The sequence below is a fragment of the Ophidiomyces ophidiicola genome, assembly GCF_022830035.1.
Source record: "Ophidiomyces ophidiicola strain CBS 122913 chromosome Unknown scaffold_2, whole genome shotgun sequence".
NCBI lineage: Eukaryota > Fungi > Ascomycota > Eurotiomycetes > Onygenales > Onygenaceae > Ophidiomyces > Ophidiomyces ophidiicola.
In genome coordinates this window covers 795,886-809,649 of record NW_026054642.1, presented here as the reverse complement: position 1 = coordinate 809,649, position 13,764 = coordinate 795,886, and the positions used below count along the sequence as shown (strand labels likewise).

The following is a 13,764-nucleotide window of genomic DNA, read 5'->3' as shown; positions in this document are numbered from 1 at the left end:
TCAAGGATTATAAGTACTGCTAGATTTATGGCAAGTTACGTTATTCATACCTTTGTATAGCATTCACAGGACGGAGTACTCCACATGTAAACGTAAACATATACTTTCACAAGCAATGAATACAATGGCAATGTAAACAAAGGAAAAGCAGAATTTACTAGTTTATTTGCAGGTCACAGCAAATAAGGGAGCAAACCTTGAAGCTGTATTGGTCATCACAACTGTCTGTGTTTGCTGTGTAGGGAAGGTGGAAAGAGAACAATAATGGAAATATCCATCAATGACCAATAAGTGAGATTGAGATAGTAGGCATTCTGTTGTAGAGATATAATAGATTTGAAATAAAAACTTCAAGCACTGGCTAAATGGCGTCGTCCCACAATGGAATCTTGCTAGTCAAAAAATAGCCTTCAGGGGGTCGAAAACCCAAGCAGAAAATGGTCGGGAGCGGAATAGATATATTAAATTTCATATAAGCCTAAAATTACCACAGTTGTGGCCTATCACCACTCTTCGGTGTTTAGTCCATTTTGCTCCCCAACTAAATTGGACAAGTTTCCCTCAGTTTGACTTCGGCACAGAGCTGAGGAGAAAATCCATGTGGGTTATCACAAAGTGTGTTGCAGGGGGTGTTCTCAGGAACAAAAACTAGGTGTCGATAATTGTCCCACGGCAATCGAAAGTGTTTCGATATATCGTTGCCTGGAGCATTGGCTTTAAACCCAGCACGACAAGCGCAGTGGTATTTCCCGCCAGTGGCAATGCATGAAGTACTGATATCACACTTATTCAAACCAGAAATAGGTTTGCAAGTTCCGCACTCCTCGTTTTCCTTTGCTGGACAAAACTTCACTGCCTTCCAAGGAGTACATTGGGCCTCGTATATTCCACATACGGCATTGTAATCCCCCTGGGTCGGTGTAGCTGAAGGGTTAATGACACACCCTGGCTTGCTTTTCAAGACCCTGCCCGCATTATAATGCATAACACTGTTGCAGTCGTAATCTCCGTATTTGTTGAATCGATTACTTGGAGCGATGTCGTAATTATGCCAGTCGCCACAACATCTATCGGAGCTACCACTACAGCATGTAGGGTATGAAGCAGCGGGGCAGCCATCTATGGTCCAAGGGGCGTAACCGGCACAGTCAACAGTAATGTGATCCTCTCTATCTGGCCGTTGGTGTTCGTGCATCAACCCAAGAGCATGCCCAAATTCGTGTATTGCCGCACTGAGATCTTGACCGCAGCTCTTCCCACCAGCTTCACTTAGCCATTGAAGATTCATTCGGCGGCCTTTTTTGCTGTAAGCCCAAGCAACCACCGACCAACACCAGTACGATTCTGGGTCATGCTTTGTTATTGTTAGAATCCCTTCGCTCTCAGGATCATGAGCGCTTGGTGCCATTTCCTTGAATGTGAGATAGGGAGCGCCCTTCCTCCATTCCTTTACGGCGGCGTCTACTACACCTTGTAGCAATTCTCGTGTTTCACAAGAATCATACTTATAGACAAGGGTTGCAGCAGGCCACGCTAGGGTCGGCTTCACTCCGAGACCTCTGCGTGCTGGTCGTCGGTCGGTTCGATTGTTGATATATTCAAAGAGTACTGACTCCGGTCCGAAGCTCAAGTCGTCATTATATATCACATCTCCAGTAGCAGATAAAGCATAAGCAATAGTCTGGTTGCTTCCGGTATAAGGATCAATGAAGGACACCGTCGTTCGGTTCCTCGTCACTGGGCGATAAGCATCAGTGAGGAAGGGATGACCCTTCGGGTATGGAGTATCTGCAGTCACCAACGAAAAGGCTAGGGTAGCAAGAGAGGTAAGTGCAAGTATCATTTTGAAAGTCTAATTGAGCAGAGAAGTTTGCCAGGGAAGAAACTGGCCGTTGAAATGCAAGGGGATAGAAGTGGAATTATATGCGAAATTGTTCGATGCGAGAAGGTTGTTGTTTTTATAATCCCACCGCCTCTAAATTTTACTTTCAGTGCTCAAGTCTCAAAAAGCTGAGAGCTTTGCCCCATCCGATGGGTGGTTGAGAACAAACGTAGCAGTGGCGGAGGCTCAGTATGCCCCCCATATCCAAAAAGCGGCAACATAGCTGTTGTTGCTAGAGCGCCTCTCGGGTATTAAAATATTAATGTGGTGAAAATGCTTCGCGATTGGGCAGTTCAATAAGGCTGCACAACGACAGCTCAACAACCTCCAACAGGCCGGCGTGCCAAGATAGCCGCCAAGCTACTCTGTCCCAAGCGGCGGTATACAGGCAGATTCCCAATTACAAGACCACGGGCACAGAGGCACATACCTATAACGCTTGAGCTGAGTGCGGTCAGGATTAGGGTTTGCTCTCAGACCCAGGTTTTAACTTCCAGCCTATTCTTGACAAAATGAAGTCCAGAGAGTGCTCTGTTGATTAGACACTGAGTTCATTCCAAGAAACGCCCTGATATTCTTCGAGGCTTGTGAATAAAGAAATTATTCGCGGCCAAAGCCCTGCTATCTGATTTGCATGAAGTTAATAGTCAAATGATGAGGATAAAAAGGTTTGAGCTGAGGTCGGGCCATGAGGCGTTCCTATCTTATTTTTCAACTGCCCTCGTGCCTACGCCCAGCGAGGCTGGGCGATTTTTTTTAGCGTTGTCCCGTATAAAATTCGCAAAGCGAGGGTAAATAATCTGTAAGGCAAAATCAAAGGCTATGTTTAGGCAAATGAGTCAAAAATGTAAATCTTTTCTCCAGCGTCAGCCAACCAAAGCAATCGAAATGTAGCGAAGGTTCAATTAGGCCGCCAGCTCTGCAGCCGCTAGACAGAGGCTATTTGCAGATGAATCATCACTTCATGTTTGCATCTAGCGAACTGACCTGCATAGTAGACCGCTATCTTTTTCTCGTTTTCTTCTTGCTTTCAAGGACAGGCGAAGGATCCCGTAGCGGCTTAACATATGTGTAAAATAGCAGTGTGTTTTCAGGGTATCAGTCAGCAACACGCGCATTCATCGAGGGCATGTAAATGCCCAGGCATTCTGGACACATGGGTGACCATTACGACGGCCAGTATCGGTCCTTAATTAAATGGCCTTGGTAAGAATTTCCCCTGGCAACAGTGCGCTGTGGGTATGCAATTCCATGACAAGTGTGCTCCGTGGAAATTGTACCACAATGGGCGACTGTCCACCCCGTCGAGCGTTTGACAAGGCCACTTGGGACCAATTCCGTTGCAGCAGCGCTTCCAGGCCATACCAGCGGGCCGTGAAAACAGGATCAACGCCATGATTTGGAGCTGGCCAGGCTGAATCGAGTGGCGACGGTCAAATATCAGAACAGGCGGCACCACCACCGCACCTAAGTGAGCCAAGTAGGGGAGCTTATGTGCTGTCCACTCCAGCATCAGCCAGCTGGTGCGGGCGATCGCGGGTGCGTTGACGTTTGACGGGGACGAGGGGGCGATGGCGAGCGACCACGCTGGCGGAGGGGCAAAGGGTCGTGCCAAGCCACCCTCAACAAAAGAACTCCCACCAAAGGATTAGTCGAAGGTTCTTGATAAGCAGCAACATAATTTCTAACCGCGTTTTCTCGCTTTTCTCCAACAACACACTCTTCATACCACGACGTGCTTTCCGGCTCTACCCCGTCCAACACCTCTGAACATGGCCGAGCCGATCCCAAACAAGAAAGCTGACCTCGTGGGGGCTCCGTAAGTCATCCACACTCTCTGCTTCTCAGCTTTTTTCTGACCGCCTACTTCTGGCCAACAGCACTCCACAGAATACGCCTGCCACCGTTGCTCCTATCTCTTCGCGTGCTCAGCAGCCAAACATTGCAAGCATTAAAGAAGGTTTGTCTTTGAATCACCAATAGAAGCGTTTTCTCACACTGTCCAGAGGAGCTCGATCGCGCCGCCGCCGCATCCCTTTTTGCCCAGAACCCCAAGCTTGTCTCTATGATTCAGGGCAAACTCGGCTCCCTTATTGGCCGCTCTTCTGGATACATCGAGTCCCTCCCCGCTCCTGTTCGCCGCCGAGTTGCTGGCCTAAAAGGGATTCAGAAAGATCATGCTAAACTTGAGGCCGAATTCCAGGAAGAGGTGCTGCAGCTAGAAAAGAAATATTTCGCCAAGTTTACGCCACTCTACCAGAAGCGAGCAACCATTGTTAATGGCCAGGCAGAGCCAACAGAGAAAGAAGTCGAAGCAGGCAAGGCTGACGAGGAAGAGGGCGATGATGAGAATAAGAAGACCGAGGAGGCTAAGGATGACTCCGAAGATGCCAATGCTGCCGGTATCCCAGAGTTCTGGCTTTCAGCGATGAAAAATCAAATCTCACTTGCCGAAATGATCACCGATAGAGACGAAGAGGCCCTCAAGCACCTCACAGACATTCGCATGGAGTATCTCGACCGCCCTGGGTTCCGCCTCATTTTCGAATTTGCCGACAATGATTTTTTCACAAACAAGAGTATCTCCAAGACTTATTACTACCAAGAAGAGAGCGGCTATGGTGGCGACTTTATCTATGACCATGCTGACGGCGATAAGATCAACTGGAAAGATGGCAAGGATCTCACTGTTCGAACAGAAAGCAAGAAGCAGCGTAATAAGAGTAAGATCTCAATGCTGTATCGTTTCTAAAAAGTATACTGACCCAGCTGAAAAAACTATTAGACACTAAGCAAACACGCGTTGTCAAAGTCACGCTCCCGACTGAGTCATTCTTCAACTTCTTTTCGCCGCCGAAGCCCCCACACGACTCGGAGGAAGAGATCGCTGAGGACATCGAGGAACGCCTTGAGCTTGACTATCAACTCGGTGAAGATATTAAAGAAAAACTCATCCCTCGTGCTATTGACTGGTTCACTGGAGAGGCAATTCAATTTGAAGAATATGACGCTCAACTTGATGATGATGATTTTGATGACGACGACGATGAGGATGAAGATGACGATGACGATGAGCGAAGGTCTGGCGAGTTTGAAGAGGAATCAGATGAAGAGGTATGGATCTACTGCTGTAATGCCCTTTCACCACAAACTAACATTTATGGCAGGAGGACGGATCTAAGCCCAAGAAGGAGGCAGCGGAGTGCAAGCAAAGTTAAAAGATTAAACCTACGTACTTTTCCAGTGAGAACACTCAAGTGTGTCAGTCAAATTCAAGCAAATATGCAACAGATTTGAGATATTGCCATCCAGCCTCAAAGCGATTAAATTGAAACGGTCTTGTCTTTTTCGAGGGCCACTATTGTTCACCTTTCTCTTCTATATCTTCTTCCTTGGCTTAATATTGCATTTTAAACAAATACGGTGTGTAATATGTCCTTTTATCACTTCGATTTTCCCTTTGCCCGGCCCTGTTGCCCCTTGTCTTTGAAACTGGTGCGATAAGATTATTACAGTGGTTTTCTTGTTATGGTTTTGTTGCCCGTGCCTTCAGCCACCGGTAGGTCTGCTTCGACCACAGATTACCATGGACCATCAGTGTAAGCAGTCAGCGTGGGGCACGGTTGCAAAGAAGTTCATCCTCGTTCGGTTATGTAGGTAGGTAGATACATATGTGTTAACTTGAGTCATTTGATACGTGAAATAAAAGTTGTGCGTTCCACTGGCTTTGTTGGTCGTAGATGCCCGTGCGCCTGTATTTATGCACGTCATACTAGAGAGGTTCCATGGTCATCACACACCGCCATCGGACTTGGAGGCTGGAGAGTTGGATGGCTCGCACGCTGCCAGCGCATGAGACGAAAAAGCGCAACTTTCTTCTTACCGCCCACGTGACTTGGGCCGGTTTGAGAGTAACATGAAAGTCTCCACGGAACTGCTTAGCTCGCCCCAGCATCGCAAGACTCGCTGTTTCAGGGGGTTTTAGGCTCGCTTACATAGCAGCCATCAACGAGCATTTCTGGACATTGCCACGGAGTACGGTTCGTCCAAGTTGCTCGATCTCCCGTTGCTGCAGAAGACCAGAAATCTCAATTGCCAACCCGCCCACGTTTGCCGCAGAAGAAGAGCGGACGCTGAACCTTACTGGCAGGGCATTGTTGACCTCCAGCCCAGTCAATTACACTTCTTCCTTCTACACCTCTAGATGCTGATCCCAACGTCCATGCCCCCTAATCTCATGGTTTTCATATCTTATCTGTTCTTTTATCTTTAATGTTGTGCGGCCGTCATTGATCTTCGATTCCAATCCAGCACCATGGCGCATAGTTTTGAGGTCGGTACTCGGGCGTGGCAGCCGGACGCAACGGAGGGATGGGTTGCTTCGGAGGTAGTAGAAAAGGTAATAAATGGGGAAAAGATTAAGCTGGTTTTCTCTTTAGAGAATGGCGAAGTGAGTCTCTACTTTCATATTCCCTATCGCTCCCTGCTGACTTGTGCTTTTCTATGTAGACCAAAACGATCGAGACGACAGAGACGGATTTGCAGGTCAACAGTAATGCGTCCCTCCCGCCGTTGATGAATCCCGCAATGCTAGAAGCCAGTGAGGATTTGACAAGCTTATCACATTTGAACGAGCCTGCTGGTATGATTCCTTAGTACGAGATCTGCAGGATGTGTACAAATCTAATGCCTTTACAGTGTTACAGGCTATAAAATTACGCTACTACCAGAAGGAAATATATACATACAGTGGCATCGTCCTTATTGCGACAAATCCGTTTGCCCGCGTCGACTCTCTCTATGTACCACAAATGGTGCAGGTATACGCTGGAAAGCAACGAGCCTCGCAAGCCCCCCATCTTTTCGCTATTGCTGAAGAGGCTTTTGCGTGAGCACTATTCCCTCTAGTCCGCCAGCCGGTTCTTTTACTGATGTGTCGGTTAGGGATATGTTGAGAGACTCAAGGAATCAAACGATCGTGGTATCCGGAGAATCTGGTGCTGGAAAAACTGTCAGTGCAAAGTACATTATGCGTTACTTTGCAACACGGGGGACACCAGAGCAGCCTGAAAACTACTCCACTGGAAGAGCAGATTCAATCAGCAAAACCGAGGAGCAAATTTTGGCGACGAATCCCGTTATGGAAGCATTCGGTAACGCGAAAACGACCCGTAATGATAACTCTTCACGATTTGGAAAATATATCGAGATTATGTTTGATTCGGAAAGAAATATTATTGGTGCAAAGATTAGAACATACCTTCTAGAGCGGTCGAGGCTGGTTTTCCAACCGTTAAAGGAGCGAAACTATCATATCTTTTACCAACTAGTAGCAGGAGCTACGGATGCTGAACGCGTTGATTTGAACATTTTACCGGTTGAAGAGTTTGACTACTTGAATCAAGGAGGCACCCCCGTGATAGACGGGGTTGACGATAAAGCCGAGTTTGAAGCCACGAAGAAATCACTCACCACCATCGGTGTAGCCGACGAGACCCAGACCGAAATATTCCGCATCTTGGGCGCACTGTTACATTTAGGAAATGTGAAAATTACTGCTACGCGTACAGATTCGTCCCTATCGTCATCAGAGCCATCCCTCGCACGGGCCTGTGAGATGCTAGGAATCAATCCTAACGAATTTTCAAAATGGATTGTAAAGAAGCAATTGATAACTCGAGGTGAAAAAATTGTTTCAAACCTAACTCAGCAACAAGCTATTGTTGTACGAGACTCCGTTGCCAAATTTATTTACTCAAGTTTGTTTGACTGGCTTGTCGATATTATCAACCGTAGTTTGGCAACAGAAGATGTTCTCAACCGTGTCAAGTCCTTCATTGGAGTTTTGGATATTTACGGTTTTGAACATTTCGCAAAGAATTCCTTTGAACAATTCTGTATCAACTATGCCAATGAAAAGCTTCAGCAGGAATTCAACCAGCATGTGTTTAAGCTGGAACAAGAAGAATATGTGCGTGAGCAGATTGATTGGACTTTCATCGACTTCTCTGATAACCAACCTTGCATCGACCTGATCGAAGGAAAACTTGGTATTTTGTCCCTTTTGGATGAAGAATCAAGGCTACCGATGGGATCCGACGATCAGTTTGTTACTAAGCTGCACCACAACTTTGCTGCAGATAAACAGAAGTTTTACAAGAAGCCTCGATTTGGCAAATCGTCTTTTACCGTTTGCCACTATGCTGTTGATGTTACCTACGAGTCGGACGGGTTCATTGAAAAAAATAGAGACACGGTTCCTGACGAACAGATGGAAATTTTGAAAAATTCTTCCAACAGCTTTATCAGAGCGGTATTAGAAGCAGCCTCCGCCGTTCGTGAAAAGGATTCGGCTTCCATATCATCTAGAGCAGTAGCAGCCCCTGGGAGGAAAATTGGAGTTGCAGTCAACCGCAAACCTACTCTTGGCGGTATATTCAAGTCGTCGTTGATTGAGCTGATGAACACGATCAATTCTACAGACGTTCACTACATTAGATGTATCAAGCCAAATGAAGGAAAGGAGTCATGGAAGTTCGAGGGGCCCATGGTTCTCAGCCAGCTTCGCGCCTGTGGTGTTCTTGAAACGGTCCGAATCAGTTGCGCTGGCTATCCAACTCGATGGACCTATGAAGAATTCGCTCTTAGGTACTACATGCTTTGCCACTCATCGCAGTGGACGTCTGAAATTCGAGAAATGGGTCATGCTATTTTAAGGAAAGCTCTTGGAGACGCCAGCCACCAGAAGGGAGACAAATACCAACTTGGACTGACGAAGATTTTTTTCCGTGCTGGCATGCTGGCCTTTTTAGAAAACCTGCGCACTTCGAGGTTGAATGAATGTGCCGTCATGATTCAAAAGAACTTGAAATGCAAATATTATCGCCGGAGATATCTTGAAGCGCGTGAGTCGATCCTTACAACTCAGAGTTTGATAAGGGGCTTCATCGCGCGAAAACATGCTATGGAAACGCGTCGGATCAAGGCTGCCACAACGATCCAGCGTGTTTGGAGAGGCCAAAAAGAAAGAAAGCGGTATCTCAACATCAGACAAAACTTCGTTCTCTTCGAGTCTCTCGCAAAAGGTTATTTATGCAGGCGAAACATCATGGATACCATTCTTGGAAATGCTGCCAAGGTCATTCAAAGATCATTCCGATCCTGGCGGCAACTTCGTGCCTGGAGACAATACCGCAAGAAAGTTGTCATCGTCCAGAACCTCTGGAGGGGTAAGAAGGCTCGACAAGAGTATAAGAAACTGCGTGAAGAGGCTCGAGATCTCAAGCAAATATCTTATAGATTGGAAAATAAGGTTGTCGAGCTTACGCAGACTCTTGGTTCACTGAAGCAGCAGAACAAGACGTTGGTATCCCAAGTTGAAAACTACGAAGGACAACTTAAACACCTGAGAGGCAAGAATAACACTTTGGAGGTGCGTACCCGTGAGTTACAAGCTGAGGCAAATCAGGCGGGTATCACTGCAGCACGGTTGGCTGCCATGGAAGAGGATATGACGAAATTACAACAACAGCATACCGAATCTCTTTCCACGGTAAAGAAACTACAGGAAGAAGAACGGGTTGTTCGTGATACGCTTCGGGTAACAAACGACGAACTCGATAAAATACGACAAGTGAATTCCAACATTGATAATGAAAATACGTCTCTACGTCAACAACTTTCGGATCTTCAAGATGAGCTTGAGTTTGCCAAGAGATCGATGCCTGTTAACGGTGCTAACGGAGAGGTTAACGGCACTTCCAACCAACCCACCTTTTCTGGCCTTATTAATCTGGTTTCATCGAAAAAGCCCAAGCCCAAGAGACGCAGTGCAGAAGCAGGTCGTGTTGAAACTGACCGTTTCAGTGGGGCATATAACCCTCGCCCCGTTTCAATGGCCGTTGCTACTACCACAGCTCGCTCCAACCTCTCTGGAACCACCTTTGCTCCAGGTATCGACTCGATCGAAATTGAACTTGAAAACCTCCTCTCCGAAGAGGAAGAACTCAATGAAGAAGTCACAATGGGCCTTATTCGCAATCTAAAGATCCCTCTTCCAAGCAATAACACTCCTCCCACCGATAAAGAAGTCCTCTTCCCAGCTTATCTGATTAACCTCGTTACATCTGAAATGTGGAATAACGGCTTTGTAAAAGAGTCCGAACGATTCCTTGCCAATGTTATGCAAGCAATTCAACAAGAGGTTATGCAGCATGAAGGTGATGAGCTAATCAATCAAGGTGCTTTCTGGCTTTCCAACGTCCATGAGATGCTCTCTTTTGTGTTTCTTGCGGAGGATTGGTATGAAGCCCAGAAAACCGATAATTACGAATACGACCGCCTTCTGGAAATTGTGAAGCATGACTTGGAAAGCTTAGAGTTTAACATCTACCATACATGGATGAAATTCTTGAAGAAGAAGCTTTACAAAATGGTCGTTCCAGCTATCATCGAATCACAGTCTCTTCCTGGATTTGTTACCAACGAAACAAATCGGTTCCTTGGAAAACTCTTGCCATCGAACAACGTTCCAGCATACAGCATGGATAACCTTCTTAGCCTGTTGAACAATGTGTTCAAAGCTATGAAGGCGTATTATTTGGAGGACACCATTATCATTCAAACAATGATGGAGCTATTGCGCCTTGTGGGCGTCACCGCGTTCAACGACTTGCTTATGAGACGCAATTTCTTGTCTTGGAAGCGTGGTCTTCAGATCAACTATAATATTACAAGAATTGAGGAATGGTGCAAGAGCCATGAGCTTCCCGAGGGCACCCTCCAGCTTGAACATTTAATGGTACGGTTTCTTCATTCCCCCGTAGTCTTTTTCTAGGCACTGACCTTCATTGTAGCAAGCAACCAAGCTCCTTCAACTGAAAAAGGCTACTTTAAACGATATTGAGATCATTCAAGACATTTGTTGGATGTATGTATACCTCCAAAGTTATGTCTATTGCTACCAAAGTCTAACCTTCGTCTCAGGCTTTCACCTAACCAAATCCAGAAGCTCCTCAATCAGTATTTGATCGCGGATTATGAGCAGCCTATAAACGGGGAAATAATGAAAGCTGTCGCCTCTCGAGTTACCGAAAAGAGCGATGTCCTCCTTCTCACTGCTGTGGATTTAGAAGATAGCGGCCCTTATGAAATTGCGGATCCACGTGTAATCACCGCGTTGGAGACATATACACCATCATGTGAGCTTGACTATCAACCTTTTCCAGTTTCTGTTAGGAAACTTGTCTAACATTCAAATTAGGGCTCCAAACCCCACGATTAAAACGACTAGCTGAAATAGTTTCTGCGCAGGCCATGGCGCAGCAGGAAAAACTAGAGGTTGTTGAAAACGGAGACACTATTCCTGAATTACAGTGATATCTAATTCCTTTGCTGTGATTACTGCACACACACCTCTTGTTTTCATTCTACACATAAAGTAGCATTTGATTGTTTATTTATTCATCTATCTCCTTACTTTCACTTGCTGTATCAACACCTTGGGAGCTGTGCATGCCAGAACAGAATGCTCTGGCAGGTCGAACCGGATATATTTGCTAATGTAATATCGGTTGACATACTTCGGTCTTCTACTGTACTCTGGTGTTTCGCTGTTGTTAGCTTTGCCCTTCCACATCTTTGCGCTTCAGGTGGCATTGTTCTAGAAATTCTTGGCACCCGTTTTGATTCTTGAACTCACTAGAATTTTTTTCTTCGGTTTGAATAATCAGACATGTCTTGACGGCCGTCCCCTTAAACTCGACTGTTTTGGCATTTATATGGCGTTCAGGCCACATCCATTGTATGAAAGTACTGTAAATGCGGCATGGTGTATCTCATCATTTGCTACGCAGACCATAGTATGAAATAGATTCTGTTGGGCGGCGGATTATACCCTGCAATTGAATAGTGGTGACAATTGAGGACGTTGATGCTTGAACGGAGTTTGACGGGAGGCTTAGTTAAATGCCACCAGAGTCAAATCTTTGCACCCACAACCAACTTCAGCATCAGCCCCTCAAAGGACCTTTTTCTCTACATCGAAGGTGCCGCCGCCATGAAATCGATTAATTTTATTACCGGGAATAAAAACAAACTTTCTGAGGTTCAGGCTATACTAGGAGATGCTATCGAAGTGCAAAATGTGCCAGTTGACCTGCCCGAGCTGCAGGGCTCCGTGGAAGAAATAGCACTACAAAAATGTCGGAATGCAGCCAAGGAGGTATTAGACACATTAATAGCTTAGAAAATACGTACTGAACACACTACTTAGGTAAATGGGCCAGTTCTAACGGAGGACACAGCCTTAGAGTTCAACGCCCTAAATGGCTTGCCGGGTCCCTATATGTATGGGGAATCTGTATTTCATGAAAACAATGCGACTTTTGGCTGAAATATCACTAGTAAATGGTTCCTTGAAAAACTAGACCACGATGGATTGAATAAGTTGCTTTATGGATTTGAGGATAAATCAGCCGTTGCTATTTGCACGTTCGCTTTCGCCTCTGGCCCGGGTGTGGAACCGATTTTATTTCAAGGACGCACAGAAGTATGCAACGAACATTACCACAAGCCTTAAACATATGACAGATCTAACGTAACAATTTGATTTGCAGGGCAGAATTGTGCCCGCCCGTGGCCCGTCGAAATTTGGTCTGTTCCATCCCAAAATTGTGTCCAACTGAGCTGACAGATTACTCAAGGTTGGGACCCAATCTTTGAATTTGAGGGGAAAACATATGCCGAAATGGACCCCAAGGAAAAGGTATTCCCTCCACAGCCCGCTTTTTACCTACAGAATAACGTCACCCAGGGCGGTAGCTAACGGATCTGTCATCAGAATACGGTGTCCCATCGATACAAAGCTCTCCAGAAACTGAGACAGTGGATTGTAGAGCAACAGCAGAAGCAGTAGCAATACTCAAAATACTGCTCTCCCACTTGATAGAATATTCATCTTCTTAAAAGGCGGTTGCTAGATATTTCATCCATCTGCGGCTGTGTGCGTTTGTTTCCAGGCGGCGATCCAAGCAACAATTCTCGAGCAATTGCTCTCAATCTCGTTGTCAGTCTCGCTAGTCAGCTCGACAACAATTTCCTCGTCGTAAGATTCTTTAGCTTCGTCAAGGAGAACCTCGAAAATCTCAGCGTCCAGGTTTTCCTGGAGCTTTTCTTCTCCGTAGCCTCTGGAAACCAAAGCGTTAGAAAGCTAGGGTGTATTATAGCAGTAAGAAAGCGAGTTCCACATACCTTCCGGAGAGTCGGTCATATAATATTGATGTTGATGGGCAACGAAGCACAACGACGAGATCAATCCATGACTTTGGGAAAAGATCACAAGCATGCCAGTCAATCAGGTATCCACCTTGTTGGACCTCTTCCTCGATCTCATCTAGCAGCTGTTAAACTGTTAGCTGCAGGGCTGGCTTAGTAAAGAGTAAGAAATCACCTTGTCCTCATCTACAATCCAACTTTTCAACTTCTCATCATATCCGTCATGGCAGCCACGCTCTTTCGCAATTTGATTAACTGACAAATGTCGTAAGCCCGTTTCCTGTGCGAGTTGCTCGCAGTGGACAGTCTTGCCGACACCGGGGGTGCCGGTAATTATAATATTTGGAGAAGTTCTCATTGACAAGCACGTTGCGGAGGAGGCGGGACAGCAGGGTGGAAAAAGAGTAGAGAAAACTATGGGGTTTGGAAGACTGTTTGCTAAATGAATATTACACTAGCATTTGATGATTAAGAGAATAGCTCCTTTGCACTCTGTAACTATCACACAATTCTTGCTCCTAACAAATATGTTCAACAGAACATCAACAAACTTCAGTGCCTGCCCAACAGGGTTTAGTGCTAGTTAGTTACATTCTCCGTACAGTATA

General features: G+C 45.9%; 5 protein-coding genes across 5 annotated transcripts; 3 read left to right on the top strand and 2 right to left on the bottom strand.

Annotated features, from left to right (window-relative positions):
- Positions 1-541: 541 nt before the first annotated feature.
- LOZ57_000884 (uncharacterized protein) lies at positions 542-1,843 on the bottom strand (the record flags this gene model as incomplete). The annotated part of the gene is made up of 1 exon (XM_049249978.1): positions 542-1,843. One exon carries the CDS (start codon positions 1,841-1,843, stop codon positions 542-544), a length of 1,302 nt encoding a protein of 433 aa, XP_049111138.1.
- A 1,811-nt stretch (positions 1,844-3,654) lies between these two features.
- Positions 3,655-5,100, top strand: NAP1 (histone chaperone; the record flags this gene model as incomplete). Its single annotated transcript, XM_049249977.1, has 5 exons — positions 3,655-3,701; positions 3,763-3,842; positions 3,889-4,605; positions 4,668-4,996; positions 5,050-5,100. The coding sequence occupies 5 exons, from the start codon at positions 3,655-3,657 to the stop codon at positions 5,098-5,100; spliced, it is 1,224 nt and encodes a 407-aa protein (XP_049111137.1).
- Positions 5,101-6,197: 1,097 nt separating this feature from the next.
- Positions 6,198-11,260, top strand: MYO2 (Myosin type-2 heavy chain 1; the record flags this gene model as incomplete). The annotated part of the gene is made up of 7 exons (XM_049249976.1): positions 6,198-6,332; positions 6,392-6,524; positions 6,581-6,770; positions 6,827-10,682; positions 10,738-10,811; positions 10,868-11,082; positions 11,145-11,260. 7 exons carry the CDS (start codon positions 6,198-6,200, stop codon positions 11,258-11,260), a joined length of 4,719 nt encoding a protein of 1,572 aa, XP_049111136.1.
- Positions 11,261-11,939: 679 nt separating this feature from the next.
- On the top strand, positions 11,940-12,275 carry HAM1 (nucleoside triphosphate pyrophosphohydrolase ham1; the record flags this gene model as incomplete). The annotated part of the gene is made up of 2 exons (XM_049249975.1): positions 11,940-12,104; positions 12,156-12,275. 2 exons carry the CDS (start codon positions 11,940-11,942, stop codon positions 12,273-12,275), a joined length of 285 nt encoding a protein of 94 aa, XP_049111135.1.
- Positions 12,276-12,866: 591 nt separating this feature from the next.
- On the bottom strand, positions 12,867-13,514 carry FAP7 (factor activating pos9; the record flags this gene model as incomplete). The annotated part of the gene is made up of 3 exons (XM_049249974.1): positions 12,867-13,068; positions 13,133-13,281; positions 13,332-13,514. The coding sequence occupies 3 exons, from the start codon at positions 13,512-13,514 to the stop codon at positions 12,867-12,869; spliced, it is 534 nt and encodes a 177-aa protein (XP_049111134.1).
- Between the last annotated feature and the right edge of the window lie 250 nt (positions 13,515-13,764).